The 14,055-nt window shown below is 35.2% G+C and overlaps 1 protein-coding gene and 1 long non-coding RNA gene across 3 annotated transcripts; both read left to right on the top strand.

Moving 5' to 3' along the window:
• Positions 1-954: 954 nt before the first annotated feature.
• On the top strand, positions 955-2,901 carry LOC128029074 (uncharacterized). Its single transcript, XR_008187297.1, has 5 exons — positions 955-1,310; positions 1,394-1,452; positions 1,541-1,603; positions 2,292-2,428; positions 2,550-2,901. It is a non-coding gene; the product is annotated as an uncharacterized LOC128029074 (long non-coding RNA).
• Positions 2,902-3,857: 956 nt separating this feature from the next.
• Positions 3,858-13,530, top strand: nlrc3l (NLR family, CARD domain containing 3-like). 2 transcript variants are annotated; one of them, XM_052616538.1, is made up of 7 exons: positions 3,858-4,000; positions 4,114-4,201; positions 5,757-5,861; positions 6,454-6,591; positions 6,671-6,983; positions 8,387-8,633; positions 9,551-13,530. In XM_052616538.1, exons 2-7 carry the CDS (start codon positions 4,161-4,163, stop codon positions 11,134-11,136), a joined length of 2,430 nt encoding a protein of 809 aa, XP_052472498.1. In that variant the 5' UTR covers positions 3,858-4,000; positions 4,114-4,160; the 3' UTR covers positions 11,137-13,530. The 2 variants fall into 2 exon arrangements, with proteins under 2 accessions (XP_052472498.1, XP_052472499.1); XM_052616539.1 differs by having other exon boundaries at positions 3,868-4,000; positions 4,118-4,201.
• The last annotated feature ends 525 nt before the right edge of the window (positions 13,531-14,055 follow it).

Here is a 14,055-nt window from a genome sequence, read left to right as displayed (position 1 = left end):
CAACACTGATAATAATCAGAAATGTTTCATAAAGTAAATCATAATGAATTCTGAAGATCATGTGACACTGAAGACTGGAGGAATGATGCTGAAAATACAGCTGCACATCACTGAAATAAATACAATTTTAACAGATATTCACACAGAAAGTATTTTTGATAAAATAAATGCAGCATTAGTGAGCCCATACATTTGTAGCTAAATAAAATCCAGCTTAATTATTTTTATTTTATTTTAACAATCGTTATTTATTCATTATTTGTATTTATATAGGAATGTGTGACCAAAAAAGACTTTTTTTCTTTTGTGGTTCCAGAGAAAATCGTTGGCAGGTCATAAAAAAACTAAAGGACTTGTCTGACTGGGCCTTTTTGTTGTTGTTGTTGTTGCTCTGTACTGTGATTGTTTACCATTTTAAAAGACTTTACAAACTGTTGACTGTATAAACTGCTTTGATGCAAAAAAAAAAAAAAAAAAAAAAAAACTTTTCAGATAATATTTCTGAAAGATTATTATTATTATTTAATATATATTCATACATTTTTATTTTAGTTATCATAACTTATAACCTATATACATATATTATTCATTTTCATGATAGGTAAAAATTGTTAGCCTGAATGCACTGTAAGTCGCTTTGGATAAAAGCCTCTGCTAAATGCATAAATATATATATAATATTATGCAATAATTTCATTTTTTTTTTCCACAGATGTTAAACTTATGGTGGTAAACTGATCGCTCTATCATTCTGCAACAATACATTTATACAAAGCTTAATTTCGATTTTTAACCAAAACAAAACAAAAACAAAATATTCTATATAAAAACTACAAAAACGCGCCGTCGTTACGCAGGCTTCAACGCTACGTTTGAGACGTTTAAATGACGTCACAACATGACGGGAAACGCGGAAGAGGAGTAACCCCAGAGTGCAGTCTGGACGATGGGGCGGGGCGACACTTCGAGGCGGAGTGACACGTGTCGCCCCGCCCATATTTGTTTTCCCCGCCTTTGACATTTTCCTCCGAGCCAGCAGGGGGCAGTTTGCGTTGAAACAAACAGAACGGTGGCAACTACAGCAGCAGAGTAATAACGCTATTCCGTTGATTGCTTGAGGTGAGTAAAGGTGGTTGTGTAAATATCTTATAATATGAAATGCGATGTTCGATCATTTATTTATCCATGGTACGTTCAATTTGAATAATTATTGTTAATAATTGTTATAAATTGCTCATTTTATTGTTCTTTGTGGATTGTAACAATACACTCTGTACATGGCTTTAGTTCATAGGTTCGATTTTACAGAGGTATGGCATCACATTTGTCAAGTTATTTGAACAGACATGCATGATTTTTGTGTGTATATTATTATTATTTTTTTTTTTTTCAGGATGACATGATCAGAAGGTGGTGGTGTTCTGTTCTCCTGGACAGCTTTACTCCGCAAATGTATGTAGCTGTTTGAATGTTGCTACATGAAACATTACTCTGTACTATATCTAGCAATATACCTACCTCTTGACATTTGTTCTTTTAGAGCTCAACCACTGAGGAGAACTTCACCATTCACCATGTCTTCAGGCAGAGTCCAGCAAAGCAGGTTATTTGTGCACATACATTCATTAAGAACTAATAATTACATATGTGTGTACATGCAGAGGTATTTTAGTTATTACAGCTACATAGTTGTTCAGATGTGAAATTGGTATTATGTACAAGTACTATATTGGTCAATACTGTGGATTATTTAATATATAACTATCAGTTAACATCAGCATCAAAGACATTTAAAAACATTTCAGCTTAATTCATTTTCAGACAGCAGCGAGTGTTTTAAATAACATCTGTTTGTGTTCTAATGTGGATTTTGTTCACCATATAAGATAGAAATATTTATATTCAATGTAAAACATCTTCATGTGGATCATGCATACAAATATATACAAATATCTCACTGGATTATTACAATTAATGGCAAAATGAATGTGTGGAAATGTAAACTAATATATCCTACTGACACACAACAGCAAAATATATAAATAATTGGCTTAAAACAGTTTTTTTTCAATGTGAAAATACTAACACTAATACTTCTGCACAGTACTGTATATATTAACATTTTATTAGTGTTATTATAAAAGAATGAGTATGCAGTTGTGACAACAATCTATAGAGTTTTTAATGAGAGTTTGTTTAAAGCAAGGTTGTCTGTAGTCAGTGTTTATATAATGTTTAATAACTTTTATATACATATATAAATAAACCTATGTATGTTTTTGATTCAACAGCTTCCACTGGAAATCCTCAGGGAAGTTATTTTGTCGGCGGGTGACTCTGCATATTTGACACTTTCTCTGGTTTGCAGATGGTTTAGGGATGTGCTCCGAAGTTTTTCGGAAAGCGGCACAGTTTGCCTGGCTAGAGAGTAAGATTTCCCCGTTTAATGCTCATTCTCCAATTGAATTTTGTAGTAGAAGGCTGTTAAACTTTTTTTGTATTATTATTATTATTATTATCTTTCATGTATTTTGTCTTTACACTATAAGTTGTGGCCAACTGGAAGAATTGTCCTCCTGTCTCCTGACCGGAACGAGTTCAGACGGATGTACAGCATCAGGGAACACTTGCAGTGCAGAGCCCTTTTCAAGTTTAACCCACCAGGGTACAGGGAAGAGACCGTCGTGGTGATCTTCTGAGCTTTTGTTAACAAAGGATTTTGTTCCAAGGACTGTTTTTTTTTTTTTTTTTTTTTTGCGGCATGAAACACATTTGTGTGTTAAGTTCATTGAAGGGAAATAGAGAATGGGCTGAGATCAACTGGTTTTGATTATTAATTGATGTAATTTAAAGTTAAACTTTGCACTGTATAATGTTTTAATAAAAAAGCTATGGAAAACACGTGCATGACAACAGGTTTCAGTCATTTACATCAGTCTATCATTCTTTAAGGTTTCTCATATTTGATGATAACATGATTTGCTATGCATTGCTCATAATGGATTCTTAGTTTAGTTGTGACAGGATTGTGAGGATTAATGAGGTTTTCAGTAGTGCAGTTCAGAAAACAAATAACAGAAAGTAACAAGTGTTTTTGGGCAAGTTCTTTAGAACCTGTGTTGTTCCTTCCTTGCAAAAAGTAACCATGGATTTATTGTAGTAAAAATATTTGTTGGCACATTAATTACTGTGAGCTGTAATTATAAAAACACCATAGTTTTACTATAGTTACTGTAGCAGAACCATAGTAAATTTTCGTAGGGGCCAAGGGAATGTTCAGAATATTATTGGTGACGTTCAGAGACTGGTGACAATTTGCTACACACACGACACACACACACACATATATATATATACACACACACACACACACATATATATGTATGTATATATTATTTGAATATATAAATCAAGGTACTCCATGACTATCTACGTAACCATACTTCGCATAATATTGCCGTGTCATTTTCAAACCAGCGAGTAATGCCGAGGTAGCGTCTACACTACAGCCATTGAGGGAGTAGACCATTTATTTTTATTCTGTTCGTCGTAATCCAAAACTCTTTGTATTTATACGGGATGTTGTGGAAATGCAACAATGAATGCAAAAACACAACATGTATATTCACTTTTTAATTTTATTAAAAGTTTATTCATCTTAGTGTCTACTTCCGCATTCCAATCCTGCTAATAGCGTCATAATTCTCTATACCAATAAGCTGTAAAATCGTCACTCATCTGTACACCAATAAGCTCATCTTAATCATAAACCAATAACCGCTGAGGTGGGCGGGGCGACACGTGTCGCTCCGCCCCAACGTGTCGCCCCGCCCCATCGTCCAGACTGCACTCTGGGATACTTGCGGAAGAGCGCAAAAGGCCACAGTTTTAACTGGTGACATTTCTGTGGACGTTTTAAACTAGTTTTGAAACTACGTATTAACCTAACTGACTTTGAATAAAGTCGGTTTAACGCTAAAACACTTTCTAAATGTTGTGGGTAAGTTTTTGTCGCTTTAATTATTGATATAAGTTAGCTCAAAACATTTTTCAGGCGACGAATTTCCTTATTGTGCGATAAATTGTATAATCGATATGTATTCTTTGTGTTAGGTAGAAGCTGTGCTGTAATCGGTTGTAAGGAGTTTATAGTCATCATCATGAGTAATTTTGGGGACGATAGTGATTCTGAAAATGATCGGTAAGTGTCTTCTTAAGGTTCTCACAGTTAGTTCTTGTCCAACCGGACTGTTTTGATTCAGTTCTGCTAAACCGGGTTAGTTTAGTTTGGTTACTTGAGACTCCAGCCAGACTGGGTTTGCAGAGCTAATTAAAGAAACTACTAAGAGTGCACTAAAATCTAAATAAACTAAACTACTAGGCCAGCTACTCGTTAAAGCCTCCAAGTTGTTTGGTGCGCATATTTTAGACGTTACGGTAATAGCGTAAGATCAAAGTTAACTTGTTAACTGTCACTAGCCAACCATCTGATGAGAAATAACACAATTTTGAAAAGCCTTCAGAGCTCTAAAAAGAAAACATCCTGTTCCCACAGACCAACGTCAATTCAGATTAATAGTCCACTAGTTTTCTTTTTAGAGCTACTCAAAATAAAATAAAAAAACTGTCCACATGTGAGATTTTGGAGGGTTTTTGTTTTGTAATGCAACATCAGCTCGTACTGAAGCTGGCCGAGTCACACTCTGGGGTGGTGGACTATAAATCTGAACTGAATTAGTCAGGGTTTTGTTTTAGAGCCATTCAAAATCAAAGACAAAACTTCTTTTTGGAGGGCTTTTATTTTGTAATGGCAAATCATACTGACATTGGGGAAGTGACATTTTGGAGTGGAGTACTGTTAATCAAAAAACATTTTTTTTTTTTTTTGTGAATTTACAGATAAATATGGTTATGCACGTTCATGAAAGGGGTTTATTTAGTTTTTTTTTCTCATCAGACGTTTATTTTCATTTTATTAAAAATTATATATTTATATTATATTATATTATTTATTTTACTCAACATTTTAAGTCATTTTCATATTATCAGACCATTTTTTTTAAACATTTGTGTTATTTTAAATGTATTCATTCATTCATCTTTTACCGTATATGTGTGGGACGGATCAGTTTAATTTGAGCGGTAGATTAATATCCTTTTTGTTTCCATTTCTAAAGTTGTAATTCAAAGATCTCTTAACGTCGTTCTTGCATTATATAAACATTTTAGCGCAAATGTTCCTCTCTTTCTGGAAATATGAGAAGATGCTCTTTATCACCTGATGTTCAAAGATAATCAGGATTGGGATAATTATGAGTAGACTCATCAAATTTCAAGCCACTTTGTTGATCAGAATATATATATATATATATATATATATATATATATATATATATATTTATTTATTTATTTATTTATTTTTATTTATTTTTTGGGGGGGGATTGAAATACAGTATGCATTTAACGAAGTTGAGTCTTTGCTAGTTTAGACAGCTGATGACCTGCTCAGGTTGGTCCAGGCTTGCATGAACACTGGTATGAACATGAAGATCTTGCTTTGATTTTAAAGCATATTTTATTCCAGCGATGCTTCAGACAATGTAGTGTTTCAAGTTCTGCTGTTTGAGTTTCTGCATGTTCGAAGACTGCTTGGACGAGTTTCCATTTGTTGAAAGGTCTTCAATGTAGACACATGCTATGTTCCAGATGCTGTCATTGTGTTTCGGTTCTAATGTTGATGTTAATGTTGTTTTGAGGATCATGATGGACCGGCCGCCCAGCAGTTACGGCTCCATGCAAAGTGACGATCATGAAGAGGAACTTGATGACTTTGATGAGTCGACCCTTAAACAATCAACAAGGTACGCTAATATTCAAAAACACACACAAAAAAGCATTAGAGTCTCATTCTATTAATAATTATAATGATGATGAATAATTATGTAACAAATAGAGTAGTTTTTGAACTCAAATCGTCACTTAATTTTTTTTTTTGTTTAAACTGATGGTTCATTATTTTATTTTTTTGAGGTAAATAAGTGATGTGAGAGACATTCTTCCAGTGTAACTAAATTTTTTGTTTAGTTGTTGAAAGAACAAGGTTGCATTTATTTAATGAAAAATATAGTTAAAGCTATATTGTGAAATATTATTTGATTTAAAAAAGTAAATGTAAAATAACTGTTTTCTATTTCAATGTACTGAAAAATGAAATTGATTCCTGTGATGCAGAGATGAATTTTTCTTCAGAAATTAGTCCAATATTTTAATATATTACACATATAATGTAAAATAATAATTATAATAAAACACATTTTCAACAAAACATTCTGAAAATACACATCACATAAATTTTTTAGCTTAAATTTTTTAGTGCACTTCATTAAATATTGCAGGCATAAGTTGCATTGCATGGTTTATGTATGTATTTATATCATACATGTGTATTTTCAGGGTCAGGCTTCATCGCCCAGATTCGCCAGAGACTGCAATTACTGAACGTACAAACACAAACCAGTCCAGTATATACAAAGATGGACTGTTCCTGAGACAACCCATCATGCACCTAGGCGATTATCATGTTCAACACAGGTACTACATCAACCGTGCACTCCTACATCTTAACGTCTCTGAAGTCATGAGGTTCATTTTCACTTTTCCTGTCATTCAGCATTAACAGAGAGCCCTCGATCATGGAGCCGTCTGAGATGCAGAGCGACATAAGAACAGAAGCAGCGATGGATGAAGAGTTGAATGACAGAGACACGGAGATGAATGAGAGAGGCGTGCAGGAAGTGCAGAATGAAAACGCTGCAATGGAGGTCCAGGTGGAGCAGGCAGAGGCAACGACAGAAGAGGAGGATTTTGATGAAATTGTTATACAATGTGAAGAACCCAGAGATCCTCCTCCTCTTCCTCCGGAAGGCGCCGGTCTGCAGTTTAAACACAAACACAGCTCCCTCACACTGCGCCATGTGTTAAAGGTAGATGTAGATGTTTTTGTGTGTCTGTTGAAAACCATAGAGAAAACTTTCAGAAGCTTAAAGCATGACAAATTAAATAATAGTCAGAAAAATTAAACTCTTTGAAATTGAACTTTGTTTTTTAACCTTTTAGATTAATATACACATAGATGGATATACACACATTCAACTTTTATAGCTCATACTGCATGATATAATGGGAATATGGATTTCATTATTGGCAAGGAAAAACAGCGTTTGTTTTTTTTGTTTTTTGTTTTTTGTTTTTTCTCCAGAGGCCCAAGTTGACCAAAATACACAATTTGGTGCAAATGCAGATATTTACATGGTCAAAAAGTATAAAATAGCAGATAGCCATAGAATATTTACAAAATGATGGGGATGTAACAATTCACTCGACTTCAAGATAATTTTTATTATCTGATTTCAAGATAAAAAATTTTTTTTAAACAAAATGTGATTTAAGTCAATTTATAAATGAAATGGTGCCTTTTTATTGCTTTGACCAAATGCTGCACATTTCTTTGTGAAATTGAAATATGCAAAATAACAAAACTTAAGTTTAAAATGTAAAACATCCCAAATCAAATAAATAACAAAAATACAAGAATCTCTTCATATAAACAAACTAAGGCTTTGGATTTTAATCGCGATCCAAACAAAGATGCTGTATACATTCAGCATGAGCGCTTTTTTATTTCAATTTGATTTTATAATTCTGAAATCTGAAGTGAAAACAGAATGTTTTGTCTTTTCGTTTTGAAAAACTATACTACGTGAAACCGAAACAGCAGAAGCTCTGAATGAGATGTAGTTTCACTCTCTGACAGTAGGTGGCACTAATGGAGCAGTAGATATACAGCGTTTCATTGGATACTGCTTTAAACAGAGCAGTGATGCTCTTATAAACACTACTACTTTACCAAATTAACTTTTCTGAGACCGTCAGTTCTACTCAGAGATACAGTCATATAAACTCTTACCCAAAGTTGTATCATCGCTATAAGTTGTTGCATCCCTATAAAGCGATATAAATATAATTTGTCGCTCCATATCTCCAAATACTGTCTTGGTAAGATATTTAAATGCTTAGTTTGATGAAAAATACATATAATGCAATGAAATCTAATGGTGACTGAGAGATAAACTAATAAACATTCCTCAAAAGGAAAATTGGACGTTTGTACAGTTACATTAAAAGACTGTTTACTTTATAAAATTCTATAAACTGTCACTCAGGCGACAGAAAGCATGGAGTAGATTGTGTGTGACGGGTTAAACAGGAAGATTTTGATCAAGTTGATAATTTACAAGTAAATGTAGAGTGCAAGGTGGCCAGTGGTTTACTTCTGTATAAACCCAAACTTGATATAGGTTTGTTTATGTTTCTTTGTCTCATTCAGCAAATGGTGGGGTGTCTTTCCCAGCTCCATCCAGGAGAGATTGCCTATTTTAAGCGTTGTCTGAGCACTCACTACAGATTCAGGAAGAACTACTCGACAATTGCGGATCTTAATGACCCACTGGATGTGATCGATAAAATGATCGAGGTCTGTGGGCTGGGAGAAACTCTGCATCTCACCATACGATCCCTCCACAACGTTGGAAAAGGCGATCTAGATGGATACCTAAGGAAGAGCTGTAGAAGAGGTACAACAGCTTCACACATCACAAAAAAAGAAAAGTAATTATCGTGATTCAATTAGAGCTGGACGGTTTGACCAAAAATCTGTATCTCAGGATTGTGGCAGATCCACATTTCAGGTTTTTGCCTTATTATGGATCAGAATATATGATGCATGAGAAGTTTAAAATAAAATTAGATTGTATAAAACGAAAACAGAAATGTCTTTCTTTAGCTTTTTAAAAACTGTACTACATAAAACAAATCTGCACAAAACAAAAACAGCAGATGGGGTGAATGAGACGCAGATTCACTCTCTGACAGCAGGTGGCGCTTATGGAGCAGCAGCGATATAGAGTTTCCTTGATTTACCGCTCTAAACAAAGCAGCGCTGCGCTTATTAACTACTTTAAAGGGATAGTTCTCCAAAAAATGGAAATTACCCCAGATTTTACTCGCCCTCAAGCCATCCTTGGTGTATATGACTTTCTTCTTTCAGACAAATCCAATCGGAGTCAAAATAACAAATATCCCGGCTCTTCCCAGCTTTATAATGGCAGTGGGTGGATGTTTCTGTTCAACAGAAGTCCAAAAAAAGCGCATCCATCTGTAGTAAAAAGTGCCTAACATTGCTCCAGGGGGTGAATAAAGGCACCCTTTATATATGTATATACACACACACATTTTTGTGATTTCTATTATTGATAAACTCTTTCAAGGATTAAAAATATATTTTCTCATGTTTAAAATGAGTTTGAATTACGTTATAAAATTTTAGCCAAAATTCTTTATGGTCACTTTTGCTCATCTAGGCTGGAATAAAATGTCATTTATTCCTTTGATGCGTTTCGTATAGAATGTGGTGTAAAAATAAACCTTGAATAAACTTCCTTGTCTGCATCTTAAGTTCCTGATTTTCTTTCCTTGTTTTGTTTCTTTCTAGCTGTGTTACTGCATGACCTGAAATTAGCTTACAACAGACGCTATTACAATCTCTACGAAGGCCGATGTCGTCCAGGTCAACAGCGATACATCAGTGACGTCTATGTCGAACCCGTAACAGTCATCAGAGGCACCAGGGAGCCCATCAACCCTGAGAATGAGGTCTTGAAGATACCTTATACAGTCGAGGAGACCCAAATCAGAGCCGCGGACATCTTTCGGCCCCTTCCTCACGAACAGAAACCAATCCGTATGGTCATGATGACGGGAATTCCCGCCTGTGGTCTAACGGTGGCTATTAATAAGTTTATCATTGACTGGATGGAGGAAAAAAGCAATCAGGATTTTCAATTCGTGTTCCCTTTGCCGGCCAAAGAGTTGCACCTTGGGAAAGACGGAAATCAGAGCTTCTTAGAGCTACTTGGTAGCTTTTTCGCAGAGGCCGACGACATTAAATTCATTGAGAAGCCCGATTGCTTGAGTCTGTTTGTTATTAACGCTCTAGAATGTTACAAGTACAACCTGGACTTCAAAAACAATGAAATGATCACAAGCGCCAGGACGAAAGCACCATTAGATGCTCTTCTCACCAGTTTAATAAAAGGCACGTTGCTTCCGAATGCCAGAGTTTGGATCACCAGCCACGTCACTGCCTCCCATCGAATTCCTCCGCATCTAATCGACAGGTATGTAGAGTTAAGAGGATTCACGGATGAAAAGAAAGAAGATTACTTTACCAAGAGAACAACTGAACCTGAGCTTGGGAGGAAGGTTTATAACCACATGAAGCGCTCCAAAGCGCTTGAGATCATCTGCCACATTCCTCTCTTTAGCTGGATGGTGGCGTTCATCTTCGAACGAGGGTTTCGAGATCCCGAATACGGCAAACACCCACCTGGCATCACGGCGTTTTATTCGCAGTACATCATTGTGCAGATGAACCGCTCGTTTGAGAAATACCGCGGCGGCAGCAGCGAGGCACAGGATTGGAAGGATGAAGATAAGATGTTTATTGAGATGTTGGGGAAAATGTCATATCGGATGATTCAAGATGGACGGGACTGGTTTAAGGTGGACGATTTGACCTCTGTTCACCTCACATATGAAGATTTGCGCACTCGGGATGAATTAACCACTGAGGTCAAACGAAGAAACGAAGACCTTCGAACGTGGGTCTTCAAGTTTGTTCACATTACTATTCAGGAATACATGGCCGCTATGTATGTTTATGTGACGTTTAGGAAACACGGGAAAAATGCGATCGAACCAAGCAAGATGTCTTGGTTTCAGGGGACAAACAAGGATCGGTCTATGATTGAGCTCTTCCGTCCCGCCATCGACCGTGCGTTGGCGTCTCCGACTGGACATCTGGACATGTTCCTGCGCTTCCTGATCGGATTGTTGACTCCAGGAACTGAGGATAACTTGCGCGGATACCAGCTCAATCACTACCACCCCAAAGCCAAAGGCACGGAGGATGTGGTCAAATACATCAACAAAAAAATGAGAGATAACCTTCATCCAGACAGGAGAAGAAACCTAGAGTTGTGTCTGGTGGAGCTGGAAGAAGGAAAAGAAGGAAGATGAGAAGAAACACAGCAAGGCAGTGTTCAATCTATGAGGTGGGACTGTGTAACACTAATCTAAACGCAGCGTCCCGCAGGAGCGACTCAGTTAAAGGGATGGTTCACCCTGTCATTATTTACACTAGGGTTGCACGATACCATAAACACATGTTAAGATACTATACCAGCTGAAGTATCTGGACACAGTGTTGTATCGCCATACCATGCGAACTGAGAGATATATGCATATTATATAAGACCGGTTTCACACCACATGTATAAGCAGTGCATATTTTTTTCCGGCCCATGTTAAAAGAGAAGAGAAGTGCAGCGATCGTTTCAGCGCGGAGTATAATTTTAATGCACAGCTCACGCTGAATTAAAGCGACACTGCATTGTTTTTATTCAAAATAGACACGAGTAAACACAAAAAAAATAACAAATGTCACCATAAAATCAAATTTTTACATTTTAGCGACTGCCCTACATACAACATTACTTCTATACTACCTTTTAAAAATAAATACAGTGGCGTCGCCAGTATTTTGGAGCCTTAGTATTGTGATACTTTCGTAGTTCATGTAAACCATGCAACCCTAATTAACACTACTGTTCAAAAGTTTGGATTAATTATGATTATTAATGTTTTTTTGTTTAGTTTTTTTAAGTCTCTTCTGCTCACCAAGGCTGCTTTTATTTAATTAAAAACAGTTAAACGGTACCACTGTAAAATATTATTTAAAATCTATTTAAATATTGTCTAATGTAATTCATTGCTGTGATCAACGCTGCATTTTCAGCATCATTACTCCAGATGGACATGATCCTTCATAAATCATACTTAAATGCTGATTTGCCACTCATGAACCATTTCTGAAGTGTTTCCGGAAAGCATCGTTAGCTAATTATGGGTTCAAGTCTAATTGAACTCTAGTGGTAACGTCAGAAGAACTTGTGGCTATAGTTGCTTTTGGGAAACGCACCCCTGATTATTATCAGTGTTGAGCTGCCAGGTGTTTTTGTGAAAACTGTGATAAACTACTTTTCAAGAAAGAAATGAACACTTTTATTCAACAACAACAAGAGTGACAGTGAAGAGATCTGTTATAAAAGAGTTCATTTCCATTCATCAAAGAATGCATATTTTATATACAAATTCTTATATTTTACCGTAAAAAAAAAAAAGTTTTGAACATTGACACTAATTAACATCAACACAACTCCATATTAGAATAATTTTTAAATATATTAATTTAGAAAACCGTTGTTTTGGATTGTAATGTTTTACAGTATTATTGCTTTTACTGTATTTTTCATCAAATAACTAGAGCCTTTGTGAGCAGAAGACACTTTACTTAAAAAATAAAATAAAAAAAAATCTAAAATTTGAATTTATTCCAAACTATTGCTGGTAGTGTACATTATTGACATCTACAGTCACTGCTGCTTTGATTGGAATAACATTTTTCTTAATTTTTTTTGGAGATAAAAATCCATTAATGTGAGTGACATGATGTGTAAATTATAAATGGGGTGAGCTGTTCCTTTCGCTCTTTTTGGTGCTGTGAGCCGAAACATCGGTTTGCTTGTTTGAGTCAGTATGATGATGTGTTTGCTTCAGGCTTTTTTCAGCTAATGAGAATGGGCAATTATAGCACTAATAGATGATATCATTAAAGTGTGCACAATGCTTTCAAGGGGCTGAAGAACTGGAAGTGCACTTCATTAACAATCGCCGCTTTTCATAATAAAAAATAATTACATTTGTAAACATTCAGTGAGTAAGCAGTAACATGAATAGCTAGACTATTATCCTGACAGAGCAGCACGTTATGATGTTTTTATTCATTATTCTGTGCAGATATGAGCAGTCACTGTTTTTCATGTTTCAGGTAATCACAGAATATAGATTTTTATTTGTATTTGTTTTGAATTTTTTTGTTACTTGTGGCATTTGCTTCAGATTTACTCTTCAGAAAGAAATCAACTTGTTACTCATCCAGACATTTGAATAAATGTTCAGTTCTGTCTGCTCATATACACTGACAGATGATGGATTTAAGGTGACATAGTGATTAATAAGCCATTCCTTTTATTGTTGGGGTTTTTAAAGAGGAGTGTGGGTTACAAAACCAAAGAGTTGCTGATTTATGCATAATCTTCACCATTGTGTCCTTAAAAAACATTATAATAAAAAAAAATGCCTCTTATAGTGGTGCAGTGAGGCTATTTCTTGCCATTTATCAAGAGAAAAAAAAATTAATAAATCTGGCAATCTACCCCTAAATTAAATGCATATTAATTCTATATAGCAAAATATGTTTGTTTTCAAATGCATATGCTATGATTTGGGATTTTAAAAGAAATGCATAAAAGATTTTTTTTATTCATTTTTAATAAATTTTATCTTTAATAATTTTTCTCTTTTTTTCCCCCCTAAGGCTTATTGACTCATTTAGGTAAAAAGTACATTTTGAGGGTCATAAATTGCCCCTAAAAAAAAATGTGTTTAAGAGTATTAAGAGTTAACAGTATTATCTTTTGTATTGATTAAGTGCATTTTCTTTCTATATTATATACGATTCAGTATTTTAACAAGACATCAGTGATGTACTCTTTATATATATTATGTAATGTATTAATAAATTTAACAAATGTATAACTATTTTGTGCAAAATATAACTTAATAGGGTGGCCACATACTACAATTAGCCGAGACGCTGGATTTTCCGATCTTTGCCGATGTTACACGAGTCCCTGCCACGTGCTGCTTCGGAAGTATCGCGTCAGGAAAGCTAATCTTTCATCTACACGCATTCATATCTCCAGTGTTGTTTTGTTTTTTGGACACATTTAAGTCGTGCCTGTGACCGTAATGCAAATCCGCCACAATATTTTTTAGAAACTAAGCCAGTCGTATATTTTAAACATACGCGTCTGT

This window comes from Carassius gibelio, chromosome A15 (genome assembly GCF_023724105.1).
Source record: "Carassius gibelio isolate Cgi1373 ecotype wild population from Czech Republic chromosome A15, carGib1.2-hapl.c, whole genome shotgun sequence".
Lineage (NCBI taxonomy): Eukaryota > Metazoa > Chordata > Actinopteri > Cypriniformes > Cyprinidae > Carassius > Carassius gibelio.
The sequence above is the reverse complement of the archived record's forward strand: the minus strand, read 5'-3'. Positions and strand labels throughout refer to the sequence as shown.

Excerpts from the sequence above, each read along its gene's own strand:
- nlrc3l (XM_052616538.1), top strand. The coding sequence starts at position 4,161 with ATGAGTAATTTTGGGGACGATAGTGATTCTGAAAATGATCG. Across the intron at positions 6,592-6,670 it reads GATTATCATGTTCAACACAG|CATTAACAGAGAGCCCTCGA; the intron begins GTACTACATCAA and ends CCTGTCATTCAG. Across the intron at positions 8,634-9,550 it reads AAGGAAGAGCTGTAGAAGAG|CTGTGTTACTGCATGACCTG; the intron begins GTACAACAGCTT and ends GTTTCTTTCTAG.